Source organism: Gekko japonicus, unplaced genomic scaffold (genome assembly GCF_001447785.1).
Source record: "Gekko japonicus isolate JY-2015 unplaced genomic scaffold, Gekko_japonicus_V1.1 scaffold3797, whole genome shotgun sequence".
Classification (NCBI taxonomy): Eukaryota; Metazoa; Chordata; class Lepidosauria; order Squamata; family Gekkonidae; genus Gekko; species Gekko japonicus.
The window spans coordinates 74,399-93,404 of NW_015168774.1; the positions used below are offsets into that span (position 1 = coordinate 74,399).

General features: G+C 41.2%; 1 protein-coding gene across 1 annotated transcript in view; it reads left to right on the top strand.

Annotated features, from left to right (window-relative positions):
* The window catches only part of LOC107114235 (dynein heavy chain 9, axonemal-like), a gene marked incomplete at its 3' end in the record, with an annotated part of 87,112 nt that overhangs the window by 44,549 nt on the left and 23,557 nt on the right, over positions 1 to 19,006 (top strand). The window contains exons 9-13 of the mRNA XM_015415676.1: positions 1,781 to 1,904; positions 4,606 to 4,748; positions 6,144 to 6,305; positions 9,729 to 9,962; positions 17,109 to 17,369. Coding sequence (XP_015271162.1) covers positions 1,781 to 1,904; positions 4,606 to 4,748; positions 6,144 to 6,305; positions 9,729 to 9,962; positions 17,109 to 17,369 — 924 coding nt within the window. The remainder of the gene's footprint in view (positions 1 to 1,780; positions 1,905 to 4,605; positions 4,749 to 6,143; positions 6,306 to 9,728; positions 9,963 to 17,108; positions 17,370 to 19,006) is intronic.

Genomic DNA, 19,006 nt, shown 5'->3' on the forward strand with positions numbered 1-19,006 from the left:
GACTCTAAGGTCAAGGAGTCGTAGGTCAACTCATGGCGGAGTACATTACAGGAGGTTTAATCGTTTCCCCATGTACTATTTTTCTAATGCAGATCTTCCTTACTGCTAGTTGCTCCATGAGTGGAACAGACATCACCCGTATGGTGCCTATATCTATCCCCACCCCTAGGTCAAACAGCAGCTCGTTTTGATTGTTGTTTTTATTTCTTTGTATGAATTTTAGCTTTTTAAATTGTTTTAATGTTGTGTGTTTTTGGAGGCAGAATTGGTTTTAAATGGTTTCAAAATGTGATTTTATTATGTATGTTTTAATTTTTTAGCTGCGTTGGAGGCCCTTGTGAAGGCAGAAAGTCAGGATATAAATTTTGGAAAACAAAATAAATAGTGTATGATTTGTATCAGGAGGGGAAGACTGCTATAAACCAGTTTTTTAGAATGGAGGAAATCTACTTACAAGTCTCCAGCAATCATGAGTAATCATGAGTATGAAGCTCATGAACATTCAAAAAGAAAACTAGCTTCATTAGTAATATGCTGTTCCATCAGAAACGGTTTGCAAAGAGCTTAAAGTGATTCAAATAATAATGATGAGCTTTGGCATTATACTTCTTGGAGAAGAATCTGTAGTTGCTCTTTATTTTATTTATTAATTTTATTTTATTCAATTTATTAATCGGCCTATACCAGCTTACACAGGGGTCTGGGCGATGTAATTCTATAGCCGCAAGTGCTGTTCTGTACTCAATAATAAGCAATTGTATCAACGATTTGGTTAGGAATGTACATACTTTGACTCTGGAGAGATACCAGCCTGTTTGGCCAGATGGAAAAATGATCTAGAGGTCTCAGTAGACCACACACTGAACATGAGTCAGCAATGTGATGCGGTAACTAAAAAGGCAAATGCCATTTTGGGCTGTATCAACAGATGTATAGTGTCCAGATCACATGAAGTGATGGTATCACTTTACTCTGCTCTGATTAGACCTCACCTAGAGTATTGTGCTTAGTTTTGGGCACCACAATTTAAGAAGGATATAGAGAAGCTGGAACCAGAGAAGGGCAACGAAGATGGTGAGTGGTCCGGAGACCAAGTCCTATGAGGAAAGGTTGAAGGAGCTGGATATGTTTAGCCTGGAGAGGAGACAACTGAGAGGTGATACGATAACCATCTTCCAGTACTTGAAGGGCTGTCAAATAGAAAATGGTGCGGAGTTGTTTTCTGTTGCCCCAGAAGATTGGACCAGAACCAACAGGTTGAAATTAAATCAAAAGAGTTTTTGGCTAAACATTAGGAAGAACTTCCTCAATGGAACAGACTTCCTCGGGAGGTGGTGGGCTCTCCTTCTTTGGAGGCTAGATGGCCATCTGACAGCAATGCTGATTGTGTGAACTTAGGCAGATGATGAGAGGGAGGACAGGAAGGGTTGCATCAGTGCTTAGTTCTTGTGACATTTTCTTGCATGCCCAGGGAAAAACTGATCACCAGTTTGGGGTCAGAAAACAATTTTTCTCCAGGCCAGTTTGGCTGGGGATCCTGGAAGTTTTTTGACATCTTCTGGGCCTGAAACAGGGGTCACTTGGGGTGTGGGGGGAGGTATTTGTGAATTTCTTGCCTTGTGTAGGGGGTTGGACTAGATGACCCTGGAGGTCCCTTCCAGCTCCTTGATTCCATGATTTATGTTGGATTAAGCTGTCAAAATGGCTGGAGGCATCTCACAGCAGATAACCAAAACTTTGCCACTTAAATATAGCTTCATTTCCCTTCTTGTACCGGCAGGCTGACCTGGCAGCACAGTACATTGCAGCAGGAATGAAGAATGTGGGTACTGTCTTTCTCATGACAGATGCTCAAGTGGCTGATGAGAGGTTTTTAGTGCTGGTAAATGACTTGCTAGCTTCAGGTATGGATCATGGCGTAATATTATTTTCACAAGCATGCAGTGATGTTCCTTGGTCCCTGGTTTTATATATGGGATAGACAGACAGACATTTATTTATTGTATGTAGCCAAAGGCCATCACAAAAGGGGATTAAGAATATAGTGGTAAAAGGTCAAACATAAGAATGGGTTTAAAAATTGTTAGAAGTAAAATGCAGTTGTTTACGAATATCAATATACAGTAAAATTATAAACCTTTAAAATATATCCAGTTAATCATCAGATTCATCTTACTGAAGCAGCGGTCTTGGCCCTAATTTTCCTTGCAGCCAAGGCAAAAAGTGAGACTCTATAAGTAACAAATGGATCGATATCAGATAATAAAAAGACCAATTTATCCAAGTCAGAGGCAAAGTTTTGTCCCTTTAACAGATTGACAAGAAATTTAGTTCTATACATAGGGCAAAATAGCAGATAATGAAATATGCATTCTGGAAATGAAGCACCACATATACAGACACGTAGAGCCATCGGTATTTGAGAATATCTTCCCATAAGCAATGCCCTTCGGCATTGTCTGGAAATGTAGGGAGGTGGCTGCCTTTCTAAGATTTGGGGATGAAATGTTTACCAAATAAGATGATCCAAGGTGATCTCTCTTAATTAGCTTAAACCAAGGTGAAAACTTAGATTGAGAGATTGTAAAACTATCCAGTAGGGCATCACATTTGTACACCCAGTTTCGTAAGTTGGAGCCGTTGTTCAAAGCCCCCAACAAGTCATCTGGGAAAGAATAGCAGGCAAGTATATTATTGTAGCATACCGGCCAGATTGAGTCATTTTGTGACATTGACTGAAAACACTGATTACTGGGTGAGTTGGTGATGATGGTATTACTTTTGCTCCAAAATTTAAGCAAGATGAGATGGACTCGGGCCCTAACTGATGGCAGACCAAGTTCCGCCCTCATAAGAGCTACTGGAGTCCCCTTGGGGTTTTAATATATGGGAAAGATATTTGACATGTCCCAAATGGCTAAAAATTAAATTACAGAGCAGTCCTATGATCTTGTATATCAGTCTAGTGCTAATATAATATACCACCACACTTAAAAGCATGTTCCCAGGGGTTAGGATTGCCAACCATTAGGTTGCGACCTAGAGGTCTCCCAGAATTACAATTGATCTCCAGACTATACAGATCATTTCCCCTAAAGAAAATGGTTGCTTTGGAGAGCCGGTTTGATGTAGTGGTTAAGTGCGCGGACTCTAATCTGGGAGAACCGGGTTTGATTCCCCACTCCTCCACTTGCACCTGGCTCGATGACCTTGGGCAAGCCGTAGTTCTGATAAGAGCTGTTCTTGAAAAAGAGGGGAAGGGAGAGGAATTTGTAAGTCGTTTTGAGACACCTTTGGGTAGTGAAGGGCGGGGTATAAATCCAATCTCTTCTTCTTCTTCTTCTTGGAGGGTGGACTCATTAGCACTATGGCCCCCTGAGACTCCTCCCCTCCCCAAACCCCACCCTCTGCTAGATCCAGCCACAAATCCCCAAGAATTTCCCAACCCAGAGTTGGCAACCCTACCAGGTATAGTCCACAGCACACCCACCACCATAGGCCTCCATAGCCAAGTAATTGGTAGCTTGAATGGGGAGAACTCATGGATGATTAGGCTTTGTGGAAGAAATATTTGTGTCCATCTGGGATGCCCCCCGAAGATAATGCTATTAAAACTTCATATTTCCCATTTACTATACATGTGAAGGAAACAACCATTTTGTCAGGGACAGAGATGGGTACTATATAGGCAAGGGAGGATGCAAAGTGCAACAGGCTTTACCTGTTTCAGCCTTCCTGTCATGTGACATCAATGGATGGTACCTTCCTTAGAAGCCACATCTGTCTGCAGTTAGTTGGATCTGCAGATTCCTTTTTTCAGAGGTAACCCCCAAACTATGGCTGCCACCCTGAAATTTCCTACCCCATGAGGTCTTCCAGAGCAAACTGCAGAGATATCATTGTTCCAGAGCAAACTGCAGAGATATCAAGCTCTAAGGGCCCCAATCCGCTCGTCCGGTTTTGGCCGGCAGGGGGAACCTCACCCCTGAAGTGGCCAGATTGGGCCGACGTGCCCAGCGTGATGACGTAGCCCGGAAGTGACATAGAGTTTTCAGGCCGATTGCCAGAGCGTCGCCCAGCAACGTGCCCAGCATGATGACGTCATTTCCAGGCTATGTCATCGCAGCACACACGCTATGCATGCACATGAATGTCCTGGCCAAAGACCCAAACTCCCCTGCTAAACAAAGGTAAGCACTTGGCAACCCTAAGCCAAACAGCATGCCTGGCACATTTATGCTCCATGATGCCTTTTGTTTGGCTTTAGTGGTGATGAGAAAGATTTGTTAGAGTGAGATGACCTGGAATCTTTCCTGTTACCACTGAATAACCTTGTTTCTTATACTGAAACCATCCTAGTGATAATTTATGTAGGAAATTTATATGCCACCTGTCTAGAGTCCTACTTGAGACAGTGTACAAGAAAAAACAATACCATAAAATCATAAAATCATCAAGTGTCAATATAAAAAACCAAAACAAGCCATTAAAAACAAGGCAAGGACATAAAAACCCTAAAACAACCATTGTGCTCCCTCAAAACATTTATAAAATACTCCATAATTCCAAGTTCACAATGGCTGAAAATATAGTCTCTGTTTCTAGGAGAAATTGCTGATCTTTTCCCGGATGATGAAGTTGAAAATATCATCAGTAATGTGAGGAATGAAGTCAAAGCCCAAGGACAAATGGACACCAGGGAGGCCTGCTGGAAATTCTTCATTGATCGGGTTAGACGGCAGCTCAAGGTAGGGTTTTGGTCCCCAAGAATCAGATCTCCTTACTCTATCAACTGTTAGAGAATGAACTGGATATTTGCTTTATGGACTATATTTATTGCTACATACAATGGACTGTGCACACACACACAGGCTCAAAGAACTGTACACTTTAAGTCACCTGTTGTGATGCTACACATAGAAGGTGCCTGCACGTGCCTTACATGTGAATAAGGTTTCAGCTACACAGTTACTAGCCTGGTGAAAGAAGCACACACCTCCATTATTGTGAGCAATGAGAAACAACAGCTCTGAGCAGAGACAGCCCCCATTGCTGAACTGTTTGTGGTCACGTGCCACCCATCAACTGCTTTGTTCCTGCTTTGGTATTTCCTGCCAAATGGACATTTGGTTCACAATGAGAATGGCCAGCTTCATCAGCAGTACAATGAAGTTTCCTGACACCAAGGTTTTCACACCTGTCCAGATGCCATCCTTTAAGCAAGGTTTTAGGTTTCAATATTGGCCACCCCTCTTAGGTAACCACCCTCCCTACATGCAACCAATAGGATTGTTTTTGGGACGGACTAACAGGTAGGTGGGCCAAGAGGATGGAACAGTTACCACCCATCTCTTGAACCCACTGTAAAAGATAAGGACCATTCACCTGGCCCTTCCTGGCTAGCAAACCCCCTGCAACATCCCCTATCTGCTTTTATTCCCCCTTGAGCCCCACTTGCTATCCCCAAACCCTTGCCTCTACTTCGATCTCCCCACTCATCACCCCTACCTGCTAATGCAATCGTGCTTATTTTAATACTGTAATTCTAAGGAACTTGATTGAATGTGTGAGTGCATCAGTATTGTTTGTATGAGATATATTCTTAAGTAAAAGACATCTATTTTAAACTACAACAGCCTCGAATCCTTTACTGGTAACTCTTGTTGGGAACAGGACCTTGGTATAGTTGGCAAGAACTCATTTATAAATTGCCAATTGCTGTAAATAAAGCAATTCGGCTAACAAGCTGTGCTTGGGAAAGTAAAATGCCTTACTCTTCTGACAGCTCTTTCTGATGCCAGGCTTTCTGCAATATTTTTCTTAGTACATATTTCCTCTGAAGTCTTTTAAGTGGGTAAATTATTGCAATTGGAATGCTGAGAGGATGTGATATCCTTGCAAGAGAAATACTACCTTTAGGGGACACATCCAAATTCTTTGCAACATAGGAGTAACAACTGAACATTTATCAAGGGAAAAAATTATTATATGACAAGCCTGCTAGATAACAGCCTACTATTGTACATTGTTGGAGAGTATTATCAATCAGTTTCCAGCATGGCAAAATCATACTTCTCCCTGACTTTATTTGTCTGGATTTCCTTGTTCCCCTCTTTCTGATGACATGTTCTCCTTTTCCTCAGGTTGCTCTTTGCTTTTCTCCTGTGGGAAATAAGTTGAGAGTTCGCAGTCGAAAGTTCCCAGCCATTGTGAACTGTACAGCAATAGATTGGTTCCATGAATGGCCTCGAGAGGCTCTGGAGTCTGTCAGCTTGCGCTTCTTGCAAGGGACAGAAAATATTGAGGTGAGCATATAAGTAAGGGCTCATTCACACATTACATTTCCTGGTGCAGAGGTTCATTTCCGTGTTGGAAAGCTGTGTACTTTGTAAGTATGTATGGCACACAGGAGGGAAGGGGCAGCATGGTATATCCCACTCTCATCAGATCTCAGAAGATAAGCAGGATCAGTACTTGGAAGGGAGACTATCAAGGAAGACTGCAGAAGAAGGTAATGGTAAACCACCTCTGCTTCTCACTTGCCTTGAAAGCCCCTTGCTGGGGTTGCCATAAGTCAACTGCGATGTGACGGTACTTTATACACAGACAGTCAGTCCAATAGTTTATTGTATATAGCCATTGGCCATTACAAGTTTGGAGGAACCATGAATTACATTTTTAAATAAAACCATAAAACTAGAATAGAGAAATTTGTGATTAAAACAACAATACCCTCTCAGACCTTAACTGCTTTGCTGCAAAGGCAAACAGAGAGACTCTGTAAGATACGCATGCATCATTATCAGATAGCAGGAATACAATCTTCTAATCTACAGAATATGCGTTTATGGCAGATAAAATTCCTGCCAACGGTTCCTAGGGTTAGTGTGTAATGAGCAGAATAAGATATAATGAGGTAAATCCTCTGGGGAAGTGATCCACAGATGCAGACACATTGGTCCATTGGTGTTTGAAGGTAGCGGCTGGTCAGAACAGCCATTGGCATAGATTGAAAACCAAAGTAAAAGTCACCCTAAGAATGTGGTTAGAAATGTTGGCCAAATAAGCTGATCTAGAATGGTGTCATTTGAATAGTTTATACCATGGTACTGCTTTAGATTTTATAATTGAAGATCAATCAATCAGTGCATCAAATCTAAATATCCAGTCCTTTAGCTGGGTCAGCTGAGGTCATCAGGGATGGAATATCTTGAAAAAATGCTATTAAGAAAGCCTTGATGCTGTGAATCTTTTGATAATACAAGTTTAAGTTATTGTTGGCTGAGTAAGTTAGGCCTGGAAGATTTGTTCCTTTTCCAATATTTTAAAACTGCTAAATGTACCTGCGCTCTTATTTATTTATTTGTTTATTTTTATTTTATTTTTATCCCACCCTTCCCGGCGAGGCAGGCTCAGGGCGGCTTACAACATATTTGTAGTACAATAAAACACACAATATTTTAAAAGATAAAACAGTTAAAACCATCATAATTTCAAAGTGCTAGTAGTACAGGTAATAAATAATGGAGGCGTTTTTCCGGCATCCAGATGGCAACAACCACCATTGTCCAGGTCCTTGCCAGGCTATTAGATGTTGATTTAACGCTGATGTTGGTATTAGTATTGGGGCCAGGGCCATGGCATCAGCGGCGGCACCCTAGTCGAAAGCCTGGTGGAAGAACTCTGTTTTACAGGCCCTGCGGAACTGTAAAAGGTCCCGCAGGGCCCTGATGTCCTCTGGGAGCTCATTCCACCAGTACAGGGCTGCCACAGAAAAGGCCATGGCCCTCGTCACAGCTAGCCTGGCTTCTTTAGGACCTGGAAGGGCCTAACGATGTTGGGACCCGGATCTTAATGCTCTCTAGGGAATATGTAGGGACAGGCGGAGGTGGTCCCTTAGGTAAGTAGGTCCCTGACTATATAGGACTTTAAAGGTAAGAACCAGCACCTTGAACCGAATCCGGTATGCTATAGGCAGCCAATGCAGTGCTTTTAGGGCAGGCTGGATGTGCTCCTGAATAGGGAAACACAACAACAGCCTTAAAGAAGGAACACCTGTTTCAGCTCTCATCAGAGCAGCAGGAGAACCCTTAGGTACAGCTAAGATGCATCTTAAAAATTGGTTTTGAATTATTTCAAGGCTCGATAGAATGTCTCATTCCATCCCCACACTTCAGCACCATAGAGAAGATGAGGCACAACTTTACTTTTAAATAATTTTAAGGCTGGGTCTATAAGACGTCCACCCCTTGAGTAATAAAAATGCAAAATAGACCCTACTAATCTTAGCACAGTGGACTTGACCGTTGCTAGATGAACTTTCCAGTTCAAGGTATCTCTAAATGTTACTCCAAGGTATTTAAAGGAGGTGCACTGCTTAACTGGATTACCAAGACTGCTCTTTTATAGTTAATGTTAAGGGATTCTTCCTTACAGTATTGCCCTAGTTGATTTAATAGCCTTCTCAGACCATTTTTGGTCAGAGAAATTAGAACCATATCATCCACATATAACAAAATTGAAGGTGGAACAAATTGGGGACCAAATAAACACTCAACTATATCATTGATATAAAGATATAAAGGGAGCTAGCACACATCCCCTTTTCACGCCTTTACAGGTGGGGATTCTATTAGTTAGCCAGATGTTCTCACCCTAATTTGTGCACTCTGTGAAGTTTGCAAAGCAAAAATAATAACTGATAATCAATGTTCATTTTCACAAGCTTTAACCATAGGCGGAACTTGTCAATGGAATCAAACGCAACGGCCAAATCAACCAATGCTACATATAGTGCCCTATATCCCTGGCTACATCCATGACAATGTAGTTTCTGTACATCACATTTTTGCTCAGTCACATTACATTTGAACAAACATGCATTCCTTATTTATGTCATTTTGAAAGTGCTTGTTTAATTAGAATAATACTTTTAACTCATGGTTACTTGTGAAAAAAATGCACAGCTTGCATTCTTCCCTCTTCCCATGGTCACTACCAAGGTTGAAAGCAAGATTGCTGTTGTAAGGAGATATTTAGGGTCAGAGGCTGAATGCCAAAGACTGTGTACCCCCACTGAGCTTATTGCCTTTCCTCCCAGTATACCCCATTACCATCAGGAGGGAAGGCAGGCCTCAGCCTCCCCTTCTCCCCAAGGTGATCCTTGTGTGGAGGGATTTGTAGCCCTCTGTGTTGGCAGAGGGAAGTAAATTACACTTGTCCCTCAGCCTGCACAACTAACTCTCTCATCTTTCGGAAGGGTTTGAACTTGTATGCTGTCCTCTTTTGTTGTATGTGCCACATCTAGCTAGAGCTAATTTTGGGGGGGGTGAGTGGAATCAGGGAATCATTTCAACTTCTCACTATTTTCTTGGAGTGGGAGTATATTAGTGGTGGAAACCCTCTCCTAACCTGCCCCCCTGCTCCAGTTTGGGGTCCCTGTGCCTCCAGATCCACTTTATTAATATATATGGAGACAGTCACCTGAAGTCAAACTTACCTTGGTACAGCCTAGTCTCATTTCAAGCTAGAATGCAAAAAAGCCAAATATGTTCTTGGGAGGTTAAATCTTGAATGGTTTCTTTGGCTGGATGTCATGCACTATTTTTTGTTGTAGTGCAGATGTAATGCCTTGGGTTGACTGATTTAAGGCATATATTCAGGGGCATTTGGCCAAGCTGTTTAATTACCTGCCTTGAGAAATTTTCTCTCTCCTCTTTTATTCTAAGGCTCCAGTGAAAGAATCTATAAGTAAGTTTATGGCTTATGTGCACACCAGTGTAAATGGGATGTCCCGTACTTACCTGAGTAATGAACGTCACTATAACTACACCACTCCTAAGTCATTCTTGGAGCAAATCAAACTGTATCAGAATTTGCTGCTTAAAAAGAGGAGAGAACTGACAGCAAAGATGGAACGGCTGGAGAATGGTCTGCAGAAGCTCAGCAGCACCTCCACCCAGGTAAGTGAGGCTGGGTGTTGTGGAAAACAAGACAAACATAATCTGGAAGCATAAAACAAACATCCTTCCTCTAACACACACACAATTATACAGGCATGCGAGTTTGTATGAATTAAATAACCACAAGTACAGGACGAGTTATGTGTGACTCTTCTAACATCAAGCCAGTCTCATGGGAAAGACCGAGGAATTCGTTCTTTATATATTCTCTTTCTCTCTGGCTAAGATCAATACAACATCCCAAGGGATGTGATGGTCCAAAAAATGTATATAACCTACGGGGGTGTGAGAGAGGTGATCTTTCTTGGGGCAGTTGGCCTTGCCTCTGTCTTAATTAATTAATTAATTCATTCATTCATTCAAAACATTTGTATGCTGCCAGATAACCAACTTAGGGTCCTGAAAGTGGTGAACAATAGAACTAGTATTAAAACACATATATGTATAAAACATTTACAATAACTAAATAAAATGTATGAACACATACACAACCGAGGAGGAGGAGTACCAATGAAAGTTAGTGCGAGAACGCTGAGCAAAACAAACCCCCCACCTACTGGTGGAAGACAGTGATAGAGGGAGACAGATAAATCTCCCTGGGGATTCCAGAGTTTAGGAGCCATGTCTGAGAAGGCCTTTTCTAGCCTCAGATAGTGGGAGCACCTGAAGCAGAATCTTGGAAGATGACTGGAGTGATTGGGTGGGTTCATATGAAATTTAGCAGTCCTTAAGGTATGCTGAGCTCAAGCCATCATAGGGCTTTAAAGCTCAATAGGTAAAGGTAAAGGTTCCCTTGCTCAAAGGCCAGTCGAATCTGACTCTAGGGTTGCGGTGCTCATCTCCGTTTCAAAGCCGAAGAGCCAGCGCTGTCCGAAGACGTTTCCGTGGTCATGCGGCCGGCATGACTAAACACCAAGGCGCACGAACGCTGTTACCTTCCCACCAAAGTGGTACCTATTTATCTACTTGCAATTTCTTGCTTTCAAACTGCTAGGTTGGCAGGAGCTGGAACTAGAGATGGGAGCTCACTCCATCATGCAGAAAAGTTAGACCCACAAGAGCCAAGCAGGAGAAGCGTCTTCGTCAGGAGAGACAGCTGTTCTGTCAGGGAAGTGGCCATGCTGGTAGTGGGCAGGGGAGGAGTGGACCCAGCACCCAGCCAATGGTATGCAAGTACTCCTAAATTGTGGTTGATGGACCAATGGCTAATGGAGCACACAGCACAACCAGTTGGAGAGCCGGAAAGTGCCAATACATTGGGCTTTTATACATATAGGATTGCCTTTTGGAATGGTGAAACTAGGCTCAAGTTTGAAGAAAACAGACATTCTTGTCCTAAACAGTTTACCTCTAAATTTCTTGAGCAGACTTGGATGTTGATATACACATGATATGATTGGTACCCTCTATATTGCCATACAGGATCAAGTTGCCAGGCTTGCCAGCAAATGATCAGCAGTAATTTACTTACTTCATTGTACCCCACCATTCTCCCCAATGCGGATCCAAAGCAGATTAAATTGTTCTCCTTTCCTCCATTATATCCTCACAAGAATTTGGAGTGGTAGGTTAGACTGAGAGTGTGTGACTTGCCCAAGGTCACAGCAAGCTTCCATGGCAGAGGCGGGATTCGAACCTGGGTTTCCCCGACACTTTAATTACTATACCACATCCTTGTTGTGCAGCAACTTCTCTTCAAGCACAGAGAAGTTCTTCTGGGACAAGGAGGGGGCAGGAGAATTCAAGAGATGTTGGGGGTATATATTGCTCTTAAATGGGGGGACAATGTGAGGACAAAATGTAGATAACCTCTGGGAAGGAGTATGGGGAGGGGTACTGTAATTTCCTGACTTTTACCAGGGTTAAGGACACCATCACTCATGCCCCCAGCAGAACAGATGATTGGAAGAGTTGGTGGAGTGGACCTTTCCTTGTCTTACCCAAACAGCCTGCTATTTGTCCCAATCCTCATTCCCCCAAGGACTGGGAGAGCCTTGCAAACAAAATACATCACACTACAGGGCACTGCAGTTGTGAGGGGGAATCCTCCATTAGCATGTTCATAGCCTGGGGAACTCCTACAAGATAATTACTCAGCCCTATCCCACCATTTTTCTTCTCACCTTGACACAGAGAGTACTCCATCTTTCTGTGATATACCTCAGAGGATGCCAGTCACAGCTACTGGCGAAACATCAGGTTCTACAATGCCAAGACCACGGCCTCACAACCCGGAAAATCTACAGCAACTAATTTCTTTAGATAATCTCTAATCTGAATTTGGTTGGCTTCTCCCTTCTGATATAGGTTTTTATAAAAAGTTTCAATAATCTCCTTTAAGTCTTTGGGAATGCTTTTTTCTTCTCCCATCTCATTCCTCAAAACCTTTATATGTTTCTTTTCTGATTCTTTTTTTAATTTATACGCTAACCATCTTGTAGGTTTATTTGCATTTTCAAAATAATTTTGTTTGGCATACATAATTTTTTTGGCAATTTCTTGTGTTAAGAGGCAATTAAATTCATGCTGTAAATTTTTAATCTTAATCTTTGTTTGCTCTGTTGAGGGATCTGTTTTAAGGTTTTCTTCTTTTTGAATTTGTTCTTCAATTTGAATAAACCTTTGGGGTTTTTTGCTGCTGCGTCCATGCATCTTGTCTAATAAGCCAGCCTCTTGCATAAGCTTTAAAAGCATCCCATACTATATCCATGGAAATATCAGGTTGCATATTTGACTTGAAAAACTCTTCAAATTCATTTTTAGAGTTGGTTATAAAGCTTGGGTTTTTTAAGAGCCATAAATTCATAGACCACCTAGTCTTTTTTGGTGCATCTTGTAGAGTCAAGAGTAGAGTCAAGAGTAGAGGACTATGATCTGCAAATGTTGATGGTAGAATCTCCACTTCTAGTATATCATTTAACATATTTGTTGAAATCCAAGCCATATCCAGCCTTGACCAGGACTTATGCCTTGCTGGAAAAAAAAGTAAAGGCATGTCATGGACACCATGATGGAATATAGAGCTATGCAGACTCACCTTAGATTAAGATGGGTGGAAGAGAAAATGGACGATGATATTTGGGACAGAGTGATTAAAGCCTTTGCAGAATATCTCAAAGACGATGTGGATGAAATAGACTACAACTTTGCCTTGATCTATAGAGTGAACTCAGCTTATGCACAGCAGAAAAATTTGCCAAGAGATGTGATTGTGCAATTAATAACCAAACGGATGAAAGAGGTTATATTGAAGAAGCAATTTACTGAGCCTTTGGAAATGGATGGAAATAAGATAATAGTAATGAAGGAGCTTCCTAGAGTAATCATACAAGACAGAAAGAAATTTAAGAAGCTTACAGACAAACTGAGACAGTTGAATATAAGATATAGGTGGGAGATACCACAAGGACTGAGCTTCAATTTTCAAAGTCAGAGGCATACGATTAAAACAACAGGACAAATGGTCGAATTTATGTTGGATAATGATAAAGACTTTGGTGACAAGTAATTGAGGATCATGATGGATTACAAATTGATATCGTGGAATGTAAACGGACTTAATTCACCCAATAAAAGAAAAATAGTGAAACATTGGTTGGGAAAACAAAAATGTAATGTAATTTGTCTACAAGAAACTCATATTAAAAAACAGGACTTTAAATATCTGGTCGCCAAACAACTAGGAGAAGAACTAACTAGGGACCAGGCTCTACATATTTCAGATGGTGTTAATAGTGTTGTTAATAGTAGTGGTGGCTCCTATTTAAAAGTCTGGTGGAAGAGCTCCATCTTGCAGGCCCTGCAGAACAGTAAGAAATCCCGCAGGGCCTTGATCTCTTCCGGGAGCTCATTCCACTGGTTTGGAGCCACCACCAAGAAAGTCCAACTGCCTGATCAGCCAAAGATGGTAAAAGGCTGACTTGGCAGTTGCTGCTACCTGGGCCTCCATTGTTAAGAAGGCATCCAGGAGCACTCCCAAGCTCCTAATCTCTTGTGCTGGCACCAATGGTGCCCCATCGAAGGTTGAGAGTGGGATCCCCACCCCTGAACCGCCCCGACTTAAGCACAGGACCTCTGTCTTCATCGAATTTAATTTTAGTCGGCTCAGTTTCTGATACAGGAACTGGCCAGTCAGGGGAATGGAGTGGCTTTCTTTGGCCTGTGCATATTTTGAGGCCTGGTAGACAATCACCAATGCATCTGAAATCACAGTGGATGGCAGGGTGCCAGGACAGGCGCAGGATATGCCTTGCAGCTGAAATATGATAATAACATCACTGAATCAAAGTTTGTTAACTTTAAAAAAATTATTTATGTTCTTATCAAAATCTGGCCAGAAGATATCTCTTATTGTACATATTGCACATGCAATGACCTTTCTCCAGCCCTTCAGAATCAACTGTTTCTGGGTGCATGTAAATGAGTAGCTAGGGGAAGAAACGTTCTCTGCCTTTTCCTTCTGCAGAAGTGCATTAGATGCCTGCAAAATGAAGACTTATACTGCCAGATGAGAGTGTCTTAGCTAGCTCAATATGTTTACTTGATTGTGTGTATGAAAGAAAATATTTTAAACAATATGCTAAATTTAAAAGGAATTCTTTTAAACAGAGCTTCTATCTGAAATGCTGAAGAGCTAGTATCAGAATTATGCATAACCTGCCATTTTGTGGTTGGCTCTGCCTGCCATGGCAGCCATTTTGTGGTTGCGCCCACCACCCTCTGTCAGAATTCCAAAGGTGCCGAGGAGGATATCCGGGTATGGCGTGGCGACGGGCAAGGTCTCCGCTGCTCCGAGACGTCCGATCCTGTTGCGCTCCTTTCGGAGCCCCCCGGTTCCACCCCGAAGCAGGAGCGTTTCTACGGAGTAGAGCATAGACGCCATGCTCTACATTAGCTATGACCATCCTTCTTTTAACCTATTTGGACTTACAGTCTATATCTAATGCAGGAACGCAGAGGGGGGAAAAAGAGTGAGTACACTTACTTTCGAATTCAAAGTACAGAAGGAAGATAGAGAGATTATTCCCGAACAAAAATAACTAAAATGGAGAAGAATAGCGGTCGAAACTACATGGGACTGATTGCTTGGGTTTTTTTGTTCTGTATAATTGTTTTTTCGGGGAACTTGTGGTCTTTCCTCATCGGTAAGGACTTATATTAGATATGGAAGAAAGGTTGCTAGCTAATTTGAATGGTGTTGTTTTTCTGGAACTTAATGAATTGGTCTGAATGAAGTGATTAAAATGGCATCAGAAATACAGACAGAGGTAGAACTTGATGAGAATATGGAGGTGGGCGACATGACCGCAGAACAATTTCTCAGAGTGTTAAGAGAGGGGATACGGAATGGTATCGAAGAAGCGTTTGGAAATGTATTGGAAAAATTGCATAGCCCCCAAGCTGAAACTGAGGATAAAGAAAAGCTTAGTCAACTGACTCAGAGTGGGGTGGAGAACCCGGGCATCTATCAAAAGCAGGAGTGTATTCAGAATGGGGTGGATAGCCCGGAGTATTCCCAAGAGAAGGTCGGTGATGAGACTCAACTCCCTCCATTGAAAATAGTGAGAACAAAACAGTCAAAAAGACTTTCTGTAACGTTTGAATAGTCAAAAAAAAAGTGCAAGAACTGATCTTCGAAAGAAAAAAAGATGGAAGAAAAAAAGAACAAAGCGAAGATCATGGAAATGTAAAAGAGACAATAAAATTTGGGAGCTGGAATTTCTGAAGACTAAAGGGGAGAGGTTAGGAATAAACTACCACATACATAAGGACAAAAGGCATGTAAAAATGTTGTGGCAAAAGAGCAGGCTACAAATGTATAAGAAAAAAATGAAATTGTGTGAAGGAGGTGAAATTGATGGTTTTCTGAGATATGCTTAAATGGAAGAACTGGCTTTAAAATCTCTTTTTTGTTGTAAAGGATTATTGACTCTAAAGATAAAATTAGAAAGGTTAGAAATGAATAGAGAAGTAAGAGAGATTAGTTATATTAGATAGCTAGTTAAGGGAAAATATGTATTGTAAGGAAATTAAAAATAAAACAAAAAAAATAACTATGGTAATTTAAAAACAGTAGGGTGGGTAATATCATGATTGTTTAATTATCTATGTAGGTTTAATGGTGTTAGAATATTTTGGTTAATCTATAATTGATTTATAATAATTGATAGGTATTGAGACTGGTTAATGTAAGACTTTTCTTAAGGAACAGCAAAGTTAAATCTTAGATCTGTAGAATAGACTCAATGAAATGGTAACTGAATTTAAATGGTGTGGGTATGGAATGTTGATAATGTCAAAGTAAAATGGTTATAAAACAATAGTAACAAAAAAAATCTTAAGATATCCTATATGCATATAGAGAACAATAAATTGGTGGTTTATTGGAGTACTTGGTAATATAACAGGAGTGGTTTGAACCTTGCTTGGTGAGGAGAATGATGATATTGATTAATGACTTTTAAAAGAAACATCTTTGAACATCTTATAAAAATAATAAGAATTAAGATTATAGAGTAGAATATGTAGTATGTAGTAGATAAATCTTAAAGGAAAGATTAATGGAAGTGGCTACTTAATGTAGAATTGCTTTGAAGAATGCATGTGAGAATAATATAACTTCTTGTGATCTTATTTCTTCTTCTTTTTTGTATATTCCTTGGCTGTGTTGCTGTAAAGAAAACTGTTTCAAGGTTTTTTATGTATTCTTGATGATGTTTTTGCTCATATGATATGGTATAGACTTTTGGTATCTCTTAAAACCCAATAAATACATTGTTTAAAAAAAAGCATTCCAAAGGTGCCCATAGGCTCAAGAAGATTGGGGGCTTCTGCAGCAAAGTACCAGTGTTCTGTTTTGATATGTAGACAATACTTTCCTCCCTTTTAACAAAGTGAAATGGTAGATGTGCACTTCCCAGCATCCATTTAAACCCCTGAATTTAAACTTCCCAGCATCCATTTAAACCCCATTTTCAGTCGTTGTCCACACTTTTTATAGGGATCTGTTGACTAGCGTGAAATCTAATGAGACCTTTCCCCCCCTATTCCTAAATATTCCTTTTTCAAATACTCCCTTTCCCCTGTAAATGTCCCATAATTCTAATTCCATGTCTCCTGGCTGGGTTTCCCCTTTCCTTGCTCTAGGTGGATGATCTAAAAGCAAAGCTGGCAGCCCAAGAAGTGGAGTTGAAACAGAAAAATGAGGATGCAGACAAGTTGATCCAGGTGGTGGGCATCGAGACAGAGAAAGTGAGTAAGGAGAAGGCCATTGCTGATGACGAGGAGAAAAAGGTGGCCTTAATTACCCAAGAGGTCCAGCAGAAGCAGAAAGACTGTGAGGAGGACCTGGCAAAAGCTGAACCTGCCCTTGCTGCTGCCCAGGAAGCTCTTCACACACTCAATAAGGTACAGACCACCTACTGTGAAGTAATTTTTCACATGAATGTTGCAATTCTATACACATTTGCCCAGGAGTTTGTCCCACTGAACACAGAAGTAAGTAGGCATATGTCATCATACTTTGGATTGTACTGCTTAGTTCTCTTGACATGTGCACTTCTGTGGTTAACATGGGAAAAGCACCTCGTTTATTGCTCAGTCACAGACTTGTAGCAATGACCAAACTCAGTAACAGAAAACACTTCTTTCCTGTCAGCTCATCTGATATTATTTTTGTACATGTTTTAAAGTAATCCTCTGAAATGGAAACCGCCCCGAGTCTACGGAAAGGGGTGGTATAGAAATCCAATGTGTAATGTAATGTAATGTATGTGGGAATTGGTTGCATTCACAAAGCTATGCCAGAGCCATATCACTAAAGAAGACTCAACAGAAGATCTATTTATTATTTATTAATTCAATTTATACCCTGCCCTCCATGCCAAGGCAGGCTCATGGCGGCTAGAATGCAGCTCAGGAAGTCATTAGGGGAAAGTTCTTTAAATATTCCCATATGTGTTCACTTTTGGAAGCACTTTAAATAAATTAATCTGGCTGCATCCGCAAAGGAGTGTGAAAATTCACCTCTGCCACAGTGGTAGCAGCAAATGGAGTGGGAATGGTGTCCACACAACCTGTTCATCTTCCATCTTCAGTGCAGCCCCACATTGGGACTGTGCCTGCGCAGGGTGGTGTTAGCCAAATTGACTTTTGTTATCAATAAAGATGGGGAATTATGATATTAGTGAGCAATTGACTTCTAAGGGAGTAATAGCCTATTATACAGAAGTCATGCCTTTCCCAGTAACTCACAAATAAACGCAGAAGCCAAGTCTTAAAGAAATGGATTCTTTACTGAGGGTATTCACAAGCACACAATGAAAACACAATCATACACACAATTATTCAGACCTAGGAAATATAGATAGAAAGGGATAGCGATGTTCGCATTAGCAGGAGAATAGTTGAGGGGTGATACGTACCTGTTCTTGGTGGGATGGAATATCCACAGAAAAAATAATCTCGGTGGGATGGAATATCCACAGAAAAAATAAGGGAGATTATGGGGGAATGAGAGTCATATTCTGAACCAGCAGAACACATGGTAGACTCTGGCAGCAGTAAAACCAAGAGTTGTGGAGATAGGGTGGGTCTAGAAGTAGAGGAGAGAGAGAGAGAGAGCAAATGGTGGGTATTGCTCTTTTTATACTATTTTGGTCTGGGGCATGTGTGTCTGTTAGTCATGTCCCCTTGGTCAGTCCCAGGAAGTTACTTAATCAAAAACTAGTTTCAGGAGGAAGGGGTCACATGCCAGATATTTAAAAGGGCAAAAAACCCACCTGGAAGCTCTTTACATGGAATTCTCAGTGTCACATATGCTTTGGTCCGTAATACCACCTTCTTGCTTTACCATTGTCTTCTTCTCTGGCATTTGGTGTGCCCCCTTCCTTTGATTACTATATCACTCTGTTAGAAGAGTTTTCTAACAAAATGGCTGTTTCCTGGTTGACTTACGTTGTATGTCTACTTTGGCAAGCCTGTGAGTCAGGTGCAGAGCAGTTTCTATAGGCTTTAGGTTTGATTATGTAAATGTACCAAGAGAT